Here is a 14,001-nt window from a genome sequence, read left to right on the forward strand (position 1 = left end):
GCTCGTTCTGGAACCTTCTTTTAGCGTCACTTGGGGCTGAGCCAGAGGCCTTTTGTGCCACGTCCAGGGTCACAGAGGACAGTGGATGTGGCCAAGCCGGGACTAGAGGGGGCCCGTCTGCTCCCAGGCCACAGCAGACCCTCTGTGCCGAGTGGGAAACAGACCTGGCCTAGCGGGGCCTTGTGCTCAGGGTGCCTGGTCAGACTCCGGAGTTCACCGCTAGGTGTGCTCCTTGCCCCACCTCTCAATTCTGCCGCCTCATCTGCAATGGGGGACCCTGATGGGACCTCACTGGGGACTGTGCTGAGCCCGCAGTGACCACAGAGGTCTGGTCGTGCAGCAAGCAGACAGACCTGTATCTGGGCAGCAGCATAGCCGGTGTAAAGGCCCTGGAGCAGGATGGAACCCGGTATGTTCAAAGGTGATAAAGGTGGGTGCTCAGCAGAGCCGGACCCTACAGGGCCTCTGGGGAGGGGTGGGGTTGACTCCAGGAGCTGCGTCTCATCTCTTCCCGACAACCCAGGGCTATAGGAGCTTCACCCCAAAACTCTGCCCACCGTCCCAACCAGGATAGCCAAAGCCAGTGTTTGGCATCTTTATCAACCTGAGTTCCTGCTTGCTGCTTTAGCCTGCCTCCAGGAAAGGAGATCTCTGAGGTAGACCACACAAGTGTTTGGCTCATGCCCACCCCCTTACTAGTGCTTCCCAGGTGGCGCTAGTGGTAAAGAACCCACCTGCCAATGCAGGAGGTGTGAAAGAAGCAGGTTTGATCCCTGGGTTCAGAAGATTCTCTGGAGGAGGAAATGGTAACCCACTCAAGTATTCTTGCTTAGAGAACCCCATGGACAGAGGAGCCCAGTGGGCTACAGGCCATAGGATCACAGAGTTGGACGTGAATGCAGCGACTTAGCGCACACCCCCTTACAGTCCAGGAGGAGAAGCCACTGGCCACAGCCACCCAGCTGAAAGTGGCCGTCAGGCCTTGAGACTTGATCTTTGCCCTGCTTGCTCCAGGCCCTCTCGGGGCCACCTGGATTACTCTGAGGGCACATCTGGCCATGGCTTGGAACTGATCCTACTCTGCACCATTCAATCCCCTTGGGTTTCTGCCTTGGCCTCTGACGGGAACGGGGTTCCGTGGGAGGCTCTGGGGTGGGGGCCGTGGGTTGGCCAGGCCTAGGAGGCCTGCATCTCAGGCAGGATGCCCCCTCTCTGCTCGGTCTCTGTGGTTTCAGGCTGGGAAGGTGGCCTGAGGGGGTGGCCAGATGGACTATGGGCTGGCTGGGGCGACTTTATGGCCTGGCTGTGAGGGGTGTCAACCGCTGTCGCTCCTGAGTGCTGGCTGTGCAGCACTGGCGTCCGTCCACCGTGGACCCGCAGCAGCCTTGTTCTGTGCCCGTTTCATCATCATATACTCGGGGCAAGTCTTTCGTCAGGTGTGTTGTGAATATATTTCCCACCTTGTGTCTCACTTTTCATTTTCTTATCATTTATTCATTTGGCTGCACCAGGTCTTAGGCGCAGCATGTAGGATCTCTTGGTTGTGGGATGCTAACTGTGGGTTGTGGCATGTGGGATCTAATTCCCTGACCAGGGATTGAACCTAAGTCCCCTGCACTGGGAGCATGGCAGTTTTTAACCACTGGGCCCTCAGGGCAGTTCCTTACTTTTCATTTTCTGTTCATTCAAAGAACAGACATTTAAACTTTAATGCAGTCCAATTTGTCATTTTTTCCCCCTTCATTCCACATGCTTTTTGTCAAAACTTTTTGAGCCATCTGTAGAGATTTTCTGGGTTTTCTTTTAAACCTCTTATGGCTTTAACTTTTACATTGAGATCCAGGAGCCACTTTGAGTTAACTTTTCTAAGTGGTGTGAGGTTGGGGTTGAGGTTCAAATTTTTCCAAATAGCCATCCAGTTAGGCTTCCCAGTGCAGTTAGTAATGAATCTGCCTGCCAATGCAGGCGATGCAAGAGATACCGGTTCGATCCTTGGGTGGGGAAAATCCCTGGAGTAGGAAATGGCAACCCACTCCAGTATTCTTGCCTGGAAAATACCAGGGCAGAGGAGCCTGGCAGCTACAGTCTACGGGGTCACAAAGAGCTGGGCACAACTGAACACACATGCATGTGTCCAGCTGTTGCAGAAACATCTGTGGGGAAGACTTTGTTTCCTCTAGTGAGTTACTATGATAGCTTTGTCAAATATCAACTGAGGGACTTCCCTGGTGGCCCAGTGGCTAAGACTCTGCATTCCCAATGCAGTGGCCCTCGTCAGTGAACTAGATCCCACAAGCTGCAACTGAGAGTTTGCATACCACAACTAAAGATTCTGCATGCTGCAACTAAGACTGGAGCAGCCGAGTAAATAAATATTAAGAAAAAGCACCTGACCACACACCTGTGAGTCTTTTCTGAGTCTGCTCCATGCTGAGGGTTTCTGTGTCCCCTTGGCAGGTTTCACGTGTCCTGAAGACTAGCTTTTTAGTGATGATGGAGTCAGGCTGGTTGTGCCTCCTTCCTTTGCCCCTCTTGTGCACGGTTACTCTGGTTGTGCCCATTATTAGCCGAGCAGATGAAAGCTCAGAGAGGAGACAGGTCCTGCCCAGGGTCCCACTACCTGGAAGTAACAGGCAGGATTTGGCCCAGGTCAGCCTGCCTCCAGAGTCCAGGCAGCTGTTTCTGCATCTTACTGCAGGTCAAGGCCAAGAGGTGAGAAAGGCCTTGAATGCCAGGGCCAGGTGGGGACTTTAGTGTATCCATCCCCTGGGTCATCCCATCCTCAGTGGTGTGAACAGGGCGGCGGTAGGGAGCCAGAGGGGCAATGAGGTTACCCTAAGGATACAGGAGGCCTGTGGCGGGTGTCAGATGGTGCTTGCTCCCGATTCAGGCATGGTTATGTGCAAAGGTGTGCTGGCTGGACAGCGTGTGCTGTGCTCAGAGATTGGATGGATGGATTTTCTTTCTTATCAAAATGTATACCAGTGCCTTCTGTGTACCCTGTCTTGAGTGATGACTCAGCCTGGCCCTTGCCCTCAAGGGGTGCGACTTGTGGTAGGCCATGAATTGGAAGTGAACACGGAAGAATGAGCTTTGTGTGTGAAAGCTCACGTCTCCTGAACACTTCAACAGGGTGACCTTTACACGCCTCCATCTCACATCTTCCCTAAAGGACAACTTGAGTGCTGGCTGGGGTCACCCAGTGTAGCATCATCAGTGGCTTTGAATGCCTGTTCTCTATTTCTCCTCCTGGTAGAACTCAACTTTACTCCTTACCACACAGATGGGGCTGGTGCCCCACCAGCCTTCAGGGGTGGATCCGCATCTCAGGCCTGACCAATCAGAGCAGTCCAGCGGCCTGGCCACAGTGATTGGCTCCTGGGTGGTCATGTGACCCACAGTGACCCAATCAAGGCCTTCCCTGGTACCTCTGCTGGAGCCATGAGGGCTCTTAGAACCCCATCTGTAGAGCAGTAAAGAAGAAACTAAAGGCATGGGTTGTGCAAACCCTGCACATTTAAAGGACTGGCCCTTGACTGGCACCTGAGAGGTCACTTCTAGACTCTTGGAATGTCCTGACTGATAAGAGTATCAGTTTACCTGAGGCCATCAGTTCAGTTCAGTTCAGTCGCTCAGGCATGTCCGACTCTTTGCAACCCCATGAATCGCAGCAGGCCAGGCCTCCCTGTCCATCACCAATTCCTGGAGTTCACCCAGACCCACGTCCATCGAGTCGGTGATGCCATCCAGCCATCTCATCCTCTGTCGTCCCCTTCTCCTGCCCCCAATCCCTCCCAGCATCAGAGTCTTTTCCAATGAGTCAACTCTTCACATGAGGTGGCCAAAGTACTGGAGTTTCAGTTTTAGCATCATTCCTTCCAAAGAAATCCCAGTCCATTCTGAAGGAGATCAGCCCTGGGATTTCTTTGGAAGGAATGACGCTAAAGCTCAAACTCCAGTACTTTGGCCACCTCATGAGAAGAGTTGACTCACTGGAAAAGACTCTGATGCTGGGAGGGGTTGGGGGCAGGCGGAGAAGGGGACAACAGAGGATGAGGTAGCTGGATGGCATCACCGACTCGATGGACGTGAGTCTGGGTGAACTCCGGGAGTTGGTGATGGACAGGGAGGCCTGGCGTGCTGCGATTCATGGGGTTGCAAAGAGTCGGACACGACTGAGCGACTGATCTGATCTGATCTTCTTCAGAATGGACTGGTTGGATCTCCTTGCAGTCCAAGGGACTCTCAAGAGTCTTCTCCAACACCACAGTTCAAAAGCATCAATTCTTTGGCGCTCAGCCTTCTTCACAGTCCAACTCTCACATCCACACATGACCACAGGAAAAACCATAGCCTTGACTAGACGAACCTTTGTTGCCATGGGCCATGCCAAATAGTCCACAATAACAATATGATTTAGGGTGGGGGGGACTTCCCTGATGGTTCAGTGGTTAAGACACCGCACTTCCAATCCGAAGGACACAGGTTCACTTCCTGGTCAGGGAACTAAGATCTCACATGCCATCTGCCCCCGCCCTGCCCCCCCCCCCAAAAAAAAGGGGAGAAAAATAGGGTAGGGGCTTTTGGTCACATGGTATCAGCTCAGTCTCTGGATGGGTGATTGGCCATATTTACATGACTGACCGCTCCTCCTCCACAAAAACCGTGGACAAGGCTTGAGTGTGCTTCCCTGGATGGCCGTATTCTGTGTGTGCTGTCATGATCGTTGCTGGGAGAATTAAGTGCTGTATGCAACCAGAAGCTTGTGCCTGGTTTCTCTTGGCTTCTGCCTTCTGCATCCTTTTCCTTTGCTGATCCTAGACTGTATCCTTTCACTGTGATCAACACAGCCATGAATATAAGAGCTTTTCTGAGTTCTGTGTGTCCTAGTGAATTACCAAACCTGACAATGGTCTTAGGGATTCCTGACAACAGGTGTCTTTGGCCTCATCCCGAGAAGAGATGTGAGTCTCCCTATTGCACAAATAAGCTCTGAGGCCCCCGAAGGGGGACTTGCTGGCTCTGAGGTGGCCAGCTAAGAGAGCGGTGGAGCAGACTGCTTGCTGGCCACCCCACCATGCAGAGGGGCCAGCTCCAAACAGAGTTCTCAGGGATCTTCATGTTCCTTCTGTTGCAAAACTGTTTGCTTCAAAATCCCCAAGGTCCACTTGCTCTGACCTAGCAACTCAACTTTCAGGAAGCTGTGGGACAGATGTGCAGCAATGCGTCTCTCAGGGCTGTGTGTTGCAGAAATTTTAAGGCGTTCCTGAGATTTCTCATCCTGCATCATCCCTGGATGGGGAATGCAGTGTATCTCGATCCCATGATTGTGTTGTCACTGGGCACGGTTGACCTTAAGATATGGGGATAATCTGGGTAGGCCCAACCCTGCTGGCTATAGAAGAGGAAGTCAGAGGGATTCAACACAAGGGAGGTTTCTATTACTGAGATGGAGGGGGCCACGTGGCCAGTGCCTGAGATTGCCCCCCAGTGACAGCAAGGAAGTAGGGACCTCAGTCTTACAACCACCAAAAAATGAGTTCTACCAACAGGCTGAAGGAGCTCGGACACAGAGCCTTCTTCAGGTGAGCTTCTGGGTGAGGACATAGCCCACCCAACATCTTGACTACAGCCTCATGGGCCCCTGAGCAGAGAACCAGTTAAAACATACCAGACTTAGCACTCAGAAACTATGAAATAATAACTGCTCCTTTATTAAGCCACTTTGTCATGCCTCAATAGGCAGCAATAGCTAACTAATATATATATTAGCAGTTGCCAGCTAATGAATAGTGGGGTTCCTCCCAGTGTGGCTTAAAATTCCATGAACTGCAAACAACATAGATGTCTAAAGGAAAGGGATTATGTAGATTAAACTCTTGTAAAACCATTAATAATGATCCCCATGATAATGGCATCTTCTTTGGTCTAGGCCTAGGCTCTTGGGTAAATGCTGTTATTGTCCCTCTTTTATGGATGAGCAAAGTGAGGAAAAGAGAGGGCAAGACACATCCCAGGTCCCATAGGGTGAGGGTCAGGCCAGGGTCATTGTTTCCATCACAGAACTAGAACATTTTCAATGGGCTTGCTACATGGACTATATGTTGAGAGACCACCCCAAGGTAATCAACTGGCTTCCAATTTTTTGGGTGACCTAGTTCTTAGAGGCTTTTGGAGAGCATGCCAATGCCTGATGATTTCCTCCATTATTGTTTCCAGGGTCCTCTTGGGAGACACTGGGGCATTCAGTGTAAAATGGAGAAATAATTATTGCCAAGCAGCATAGCCCATAGTTGCAGTGTTCTTAATTCTTTTTAACTTCGCTAAGCCCTCAGTTTCCCATCTGGCAAATGGGACCAAACCACAGTATCCACCCCAAAGGGCAGTGGTGAGTGTCACTGCGACAGAGCCTGGTGCATTGTAAGCGCTCATCGTGGGGTGGGCGGTATTAGTGCTGTTGTCCGTTTCTCAGCTGAAACCACTTTCAGCTCCAGGAGGGGAAGTGTCTTTCCTAATGGCACACACAAGCTGGTCAGCACTCAGAGCTGGCTCCTCCCATATTTCACTCTGTTCAGCAGTCTGGCTGGCTGTCACTCTCCATCCTCTAACTCCAGACCACCTGCTTCTCAGTTGCCCTTCCTGACCTTATGTGGCCCTTCTTAGGGGCAGTGCAGCCCTGGCCTGCTCCTATATTTACCTGGCCTAGCCTCCAGATTAACACTTGGGCACAGCAGTGGCCAAACTTGTCAGCATGTCTGATCAGTGATGATGGAAAAAATTTTGGAAATGCAACAATGGTGATGGTTGTATAACAATGTGAATTATTGTTAATGACACAGAATTGTATATTTTTAAATTGTATATTTTAAAATTATGAACTGATCCCAGATGAAGGGTGGAGGATCCCATAACTTCAGCCCTGAACTCAGACAGGCTGGAGTTGGAATCCCTGTAGCAGTATTCATACACAGTATGAATACACAGAACTATACATAAAACATCCCAGATAACCACAATGATGTGATCACTCACCTAGAGCCAGACATCCTGGAATGCTAAGTCAAGGGGGCCTTAGGAAGCATGACCACAAACAAAGCTAGTGGAGGTGATGGAATTCCAGTTGAGCTATTTCAAATCCTAAAAGATGATGCTGTGAAAGTACTGCACTCGATATACCAGCAAATTTGGAAAACTCAGCAGTGGCCATAGGGCTGGAAAAGGTTGCTTCTCATTCGAATCCCAAAGAAAGGCAATGCCAAAGAATATTCAAACTACTACACAATTGCACTCATCTCACATGCTAGCAAAGTAATGCTCAAAATTCTCCAAGCCAGGATTCAACAGTATGTGACCCGAGAACTTCCAGATGTTCAAGCTGGATTTAGAAAAGGCAGAGGAACCAGAGATCAAGTTGCCAACATCTGTTGGATCATTGAAAAAGCAAGAGAGTTCCAGAAAAACATCTAATTCTGTTTTATTGACTATGCCAAAGATTTTGACTGTGTGGATCACAATAAACTGTGCAAAATTCTTCAAGAGATGGGAATACCAGACTGCCTGACCTCCCTCCTGAGAAATCTGTATGCAGGTCAGGAAGCAACAGTTAGAACTGGACGTGGAACAACAGACTGGTTCCAAATTGGGAAAGGAGTACATCAAGGCTGCATATTGTCACCCTGCTTATTTAACTTATATGCAGAGTACATATGCGAAATGCTGGGTTGGATGAAGCACAAGCTGAAATCAAGACTGCCAGGAGAAATATCAATAACCTCAGATATGCAGATGATACCACTCTTATGGCAGAAAGTGAAGAAGAACTAAAGAGCCTCTTGATGAAAATGAAAAAGTTGGCTTAAAACTCAACATTCAGAAAAGTAAAATCATGGTATCTGGTTCCACCACTTCATGGCAATAGATGGGGAGACAATGGGAACAGTGACATGTTATTTTTCGGGGCTCCAGGATCACTGGAGACAGTACCCACAGCCATGAAACTAAAAGATGCTTGCTCCTTGGAAGGAAATCTATGATCAGCCTAGACAGCATATTAAAAAGCAGAGACACTACTTTGCCAACACAAGTCCACCTAGTCAAAGCTATGGTGTTTCCAGTAGTCATGTATGGATGTGAGAGTTGGACTATAAAGAAAGGTGAGTGCCCAAGAATTGATGCTTTCGAACTGTGGTGTTGGCGAAGACTCTTAAGAGTTCCTTGGACTGCAAGGAGATCCAACCAGTCCATCCTAAAGGAAATCAGTTCTGAATATTCATTGGAAGGACTGATGCTGAAGCTGAAACTCCAATACTTTGGCCACCTGATGCAAAGAACTGACCCTGATGCTGGGAAAGATTGAAGGCGGGAGGAAAAGGGGATGACAGAGGATGAGATGGTTGGATGGCATCACTGACTCAATGGACATGAGTTTGAGTAAACTCTGGGAGTTGGTGTGGACGGGGAAGCCTGGGGTGATGCAGTCCATGGGGTCACAAAGAGTTGCACTCAACTGAGCGACTGAACTGAACTGAAAGTGTACAATACTATGCCATCTAGTACATTCACACTGCTGTGCAGCCACTCAGCTCAGTTGAGTCCAACTCTTTGTGACCCCATGGACTGCATCACCCCAGGTTTCCCTGTCCATCACCAACTCCTGGAGTTTACTCAAACTCATGTCCATTGGGTCAGTGATGCCATCCAACCATCTCATCCTCTGTTGTCCCCTGCTCCTCCTGCCTTCAATCTTGCCCAGCATCAGTGTCTTTTCCAATGAGTCAGCTCTTTGCATCAGGTGGCCAAAGTATTGGAGCTTCAGCATCAGTCCTTCCAGTGGATATGCAGAAGTGATTTCCTTTAGGATGGACTGGTTGGATCTCCTTGCAGTCCAAGGGACTCTCAAGAGTCTTTGCCAACACCACAGTTCGAAAGCATCAATTCTTCGGGGCTCACCTTTCTTTATAGTCCAACTCTCACATCCATACATGATTACTGGAAAAACCATAGCTTTGACTAGGTGGACCTGTGTTGGCAAGGTAATGTCTCTGCTTTTGAATATGCTGTCTAGGTTGGTCATAACTTTCCTTCCAAGGAGTAAGCATCTTTTAATTTCATGGCTGCAGTCACCATCTGCAGTGATTTTGGAGCCCCTAAAAATAAAGTCTGCCACTGTTTTCCCATCTATTTGCCATGAAGTGATGGGACCAGGTGCCATGACTTTAGTTTTCTGAATGTTGAGTTTTAAGCCAACTTTTTCACTCTCCTCTTTCATTTTCATCAAGAGTCTCTTTAGTTCTTCTTCACTTTCTGCTAAAAGGGTGGTGTCATCTGCGTATCTGAGGATATTGATATTTCTCCCAGCAATCTTGATTCCAGCTTGTGCTTCATCCAGTCCAGCATTTTGCATGATGTATTCTGCATATAAGTTAAATAAGCAGGGTGACAATATGCAGCCTTGATGTACTCCTTTCCCAATTTGGAACCAGTCTGTTGTTCCATGTCCAGTTCTAACTGTTGCTTCCTGACCTGCATACAGATTTCTCAAGAGGCAGGTCTGGCGGTCTGGTATACCCATCTCTTTCAGAATTTTCCACAGTTTATTGTGATTTACACAGTCAAAGCCTTTGGCATAATCAATAAAGCAGAAGTAGAAGTTTTTCTGGAATTCTTTTGCTTTTTCGATGATCCAGCAGATGTTGGCAATTTGATCTCTGGTTCTTCTGCCTTTTCCAAAACCAGCTTGAACATCTGGAAGGTCACGGTTCACGTATTGCTGAATCCTGGCTTGGAGAATTTTGAGCATTACTTTGCTAGTATGTGAGATGAGTGCAATTGTGCGGTAGTTTGAGCATTCTTTGGCATTGCCTTTCTTTGTGATTGGAATGAAAACTGACCTTTTCTAGTCCTGTGGCCACTGCTGAGTATTCCAAATTTGCTGGCATATTGACTGCAGCACTTTCACAGCATCATCTTCCAGGATTTGAAATAGCTCAATTGGAATTCCATCACCTCCACTAGCTTGTTCATAGTGATTCTTCCTAAGGCCCACTTGACCTAGCATTCCAGGATGTCTGGCTCTAGGTGGGTGATCACATCATTGTGGTTATCTGGCTTGTGAAGATGTTTTTTGTACAGTTCTTCTGTGTATTCTTGCCACCTCTTCTTAATATCTTCTGCTTCTGTTAGGTCCATACCATTTATGCCCTTCATTGAGCCCATCTTTGCATGAAATGTTCCCTTGGTATCTCTTATTTTTCTTGAAGAGATCTTTAATCTTTCCCATTCTATTGTTTTCCTGTATTTCTTTGCACTGATCATTGAAGAAGGCTTTCTTATCTCTCCTTGCTATTCTTTGGAACTCTGCATTCAAATGGGTATATCTTTCCTTTTTTCCGTTGCTTTTTGCTTCTCTTCTTTTCACAGCTATTTGTAAGGCCTCCTCAGACAGCCATTTTGCTTTTTTGCATTTCTTTTTCTTGGGAATGGTCTTGATCCGTGTCTCCTGTACAATGTCGTGAACTTCCATCCATAGTTCATCAGGCACTCTGTTACCAGATCTAGTCCCTTAAATCTATTTCTCACTTACACTCTATAATCATAAGGGATTTGATTTAGGTCATACCTGAATGGTCTAGTGGTTTTCCCTACTTTTTTCAGTTTAAGTCTGAATTTGGTATTAAAAAAATTGTACACTTTAAATGGGTTAATTTTATGATATGTGACATTTTTTTAATGGGAGAGCTGGATAACCGCCATCTCCTCAAGGTCCTTTGGGAATGTAGGATTTTATTCTATAAAAAGTCTACTCTTAGAGAAGAGCAAAGTTCACTAACCCCCAGGATTCCCCAACAGCCCCGGGCCCACCTTAGGGAAGAGCCACCAGCGCAACCCAGCGTCCAATTCGGGCTCGGTTTGCATAGACACGCCCACTCACCCAGCCAGCCCCTGCTTCCGCGCCCCCACGTGTTTTGCGCAGCCCCGTCCCTCCACGCCCTCGCTGGGGCTCTCCACAGAAGCCAAAGACGGAAGACTTGAAGAGACCTCATAAATAATACATCACGTCAGCGGCTAGTGGGGCGGGGCTTCGACGCGCCTGGCTGAGTCAGGGTTATGAATAATACACATTGAGGCGGGGCCTGAAGGAGTGCGCGTGTCGGGGCGGAGTCCGGGCACGGAAGTGGACGCCTCTGGGGGCCTTGAGAGGTGGGGCCATCCATCCTTATGAATATGCAGAAAACAGGGGCGGTGACTGCGGGCCGTCTTCGGCCTGTAGCGCTGTGCGGCTAGCCGCATTCATGAATAATGCAGCACGTCGGCGGGCAATGCGGCGCCAGCCCAGCCCCTAGGGGGCGTGGCCAGCCGCGTCTCATGAATAATGCAGTGCGTCAGCGGGCGGCGGGGTGGGGCGTGGCCGGCGCGCCGCTGGCCCAGGAGCCGGGAAGCGGGGGGCGGGGGAGCGATGGTCGCAAGATGGCGGCGCTGAAGGAGGATAGGAGCTACGGGCTGTCGTGCGGGCGGGTGAGCGACGGCAGCAAGGTGTCCGTGTTCCATGTGAAGCTCACCGACAGTGCCCTGAGGGCCTTCGAGAGCTACCGCGCCAGCCAGGTGAGCGTCGGACTCGGCGCGGGCGTCGGGGCGCAGGTCGGCCTCGCGTGCCCCTCTCCGCGGCGTCCTGGCTTGGGGGTGCGGGGTCCGGCGTCTGAGGTGTTGCTCGCGGGTTTCTGGGCCAGCGGGCCGCGGGGTGGGCGCATGTCCCACTCGGAGAGCGGGGAACCTCGGCTCGGGAGGCGACCCTGGCTGGCGGCCGAGGGCGGCCGAAGGGCCAGAACTCGCGCGCCTGATCCGGGGGGCGTCTTTGTCGGCACCTGGAGGCGTCCGGGGCCTTTCCGGACTCACCCGGCACCTGGGCAGGAACTAGTTTTCTCACCTGACCAGGGGAGCGGGTGGAGGTAGCGCTGTCCGAGCACAGGAGGTCGGGGGTTAGGACTTCTGTGTCTGGCTGCTTGGCAGGGAGACTGGTAAGGATGGCTGACTGCGTTCCCGGGAACAGCTTTTCCGTCTAGGTCACTGGCAGGGTGGGTCAGTGGGTCACCGCTGTCGGGGCGCCTCTAGGGTCCTGTTCACTTTGTGTGGGGAGGTTCTGTCTGCGCTTGGGAGCCGTCTTTGACGCTTTCCAGGGAGGCTTCTGGAGTTGGGTTCACTCTTATTTCTTGGGAAGGGAAGTTTGGGCAGAGCCTGACAGCGTTTCCCCAGTTCCTCAGGTGACCCTGAACCGCTGGACACCTTTAGGAAGAGGGAGTCTTTCTAAGGGGGTGTTGCTGGGGGTGGGAGTTGCTGGCTTGGAGCCTTTCCTAGGCTGGGAGCCTGGGGTGGGCACCTGGGGAGGCACTCTGGCCACTGCACCTGCCCGCTGACTCTCACACTTCACAGGGGCCGATTTGGGCCCTTCTGGGGAAGTTGGAGGCGTTTCAGTTCTGCCACCTGGCCCACCGGGGGAGGGGGTGTTGGGGATGGGCTTCTGTGCACCATCTCTCTAGGCCTGACTGGGGAGCACATCTGGGCCCGTGGTCAGAAGCTGCTTCTTCCCATTTCTGTTTGTGTCATGGCGCCCTCCTCCTGTGTTGGGACAGAAGTTGCAGGTGTCCAATGGTCAGGTCCTGAGGGGAAATGGTTGGGGGGGGTCCTTTTCCTCTTTGCCTGGAAAGTAGGGGCTTCATAGCCAGTGGTTAGGGGGTTGGGTCTGGTGTCAGGTTCAGGGAGGCCCTGCCCTGTGTGTACGTGTGTGTGTGTGTGTGTGTGTGTGTGTGTGTATACTGGGGATGGGGGGGCCTCGGGCGGGTTAGGAGAGAGACTAACTAGGAAGGAATGCGGCTTTCTTCCTGCCCTGGGCTTGTTCGGCACCATTAGCTAAGCCCGGAATTTCTTTCCCTGTTTTGTTCCCAGTGCCCACCCTTCCCGCCCTTCTTCCCACTTTGGGGGGCAGTTTCCTTCCTGTCCTCGTGTCTCGGTTTCCCCTTCATTGAACTGGGAATTCGTCTATTTTGGAAGAGCGAGTACCCACCTTGTCCAAAAGGGATTCCCCCAGGTGAGGCTGGGGTGCCTCTGCAGGTGAGGAGGGGGCCGGATGGCCAGCTGGAGCCTCCCTTCCTTGTGGAATCCCAGCCCAAAGTCTTTTCCCCCTGGGCAATTCCGACTCGTTCTGCGGGAAGGTGGGCTTTCCTCGAAACAGCTGGGGGAGAGCTCCTGCGCCGTGTAAATAAGGTGAACTTGGCACCTGGTCACGGTGGCTTGGGAGCCCCGCCTTCCCTGCCATGCTGCCCTCCCTGGCTCCAGTCGCCCGGAAGGCCCGCCTGTGCGTCCACCTCATGCTGTCACGCTGCTATTTTTAATTTAGGGTGTTGGTTACATCCCTTAAGCTGGATCTTCCTCCTGTGAGGGTGAAGGTATAACTGCAGACTCCAGTTCGTCCCACACAGAGCCCAGCTGTGTACGTCAGTATTGGTCAGCCAGAAGGGGCTCCCTCGCAGAGCTGCTCCTGCAAGTCGGTCGTGTTAACCTGACAGGTGGGGCTGAGTTTTGGGGGTGACTCAAACTTCCATTTTTCTCAGAGGCTGACAGGTGATTTAAGTTTCTTGGCAATTTCGTAGTTAATCCTACCAGACGGGCAGTGTCGTGGCCTGAGGTAAGCCCGGGGCAGCGCGGTCATTCGGTGTTCCTGGGTGGTGGGCACGGGAAGGTGACCTGATGAACCTGTGTGCCTAGAGCTGCGTATTGGCTCTTAGCACAATACATGTTTTGTTGCATCCCCATTTGTACGACCGTCACAGTTCAGCGTTTTCTCTTTTCTAGCACTGCGACTACGTGGTTTAGCAACTGCAACCGGTGGAGAGGGAGGGTTTTCACTCTTACTTTATGTTGTCTGTGTTGTACTTTATGTTGTTACTTTATGTTTATGTTTTACTTTAAGTTGCCCCTTGGACAGCACAAGTTTGAAGTGCCCACTTA

At 50.8% G+C, this 14,001-nt stretch overlaps 1 protein-coding gene across 1 annotated transcript in view; it reads left to right on the plus strand.

Moving 5' to 3' along the window:
- The first annotated feature begins 11,466 nt into the window (after positions 1-11,466).
- ELL (elongation factor for RNA polymerase II) overlaps positions 11,467-14,001 on the plus strand; it is a 79,292-nt gene continuing 76,757 nt past the window's right edge. The window contains exon 1 of the mRNA NM_001192098.1: positions 11,467-11,601. Coding sequence (NP_001179027.1) covers positions 11,467-11,601 — 135 coding nt within the window. The remainder of the gene's footprint in view (positions 11,602-14,001) is intronic.

This window comes from Bos taurus, chromosome 7 (assembly GCF_002263795.3).
Source record: "Bos taurus isolate L1 Dominette 01449 registration number 42190680 breed Hereford chromosome 7, ARS-UCD2.0, whole genome shotgun sequence".
Taxonomy (NCBI): Eukaryota; Metazoa; Chordata; class Mammalia; order Artiodactyla; family Bovidae; genus Bos; species Bos taurus.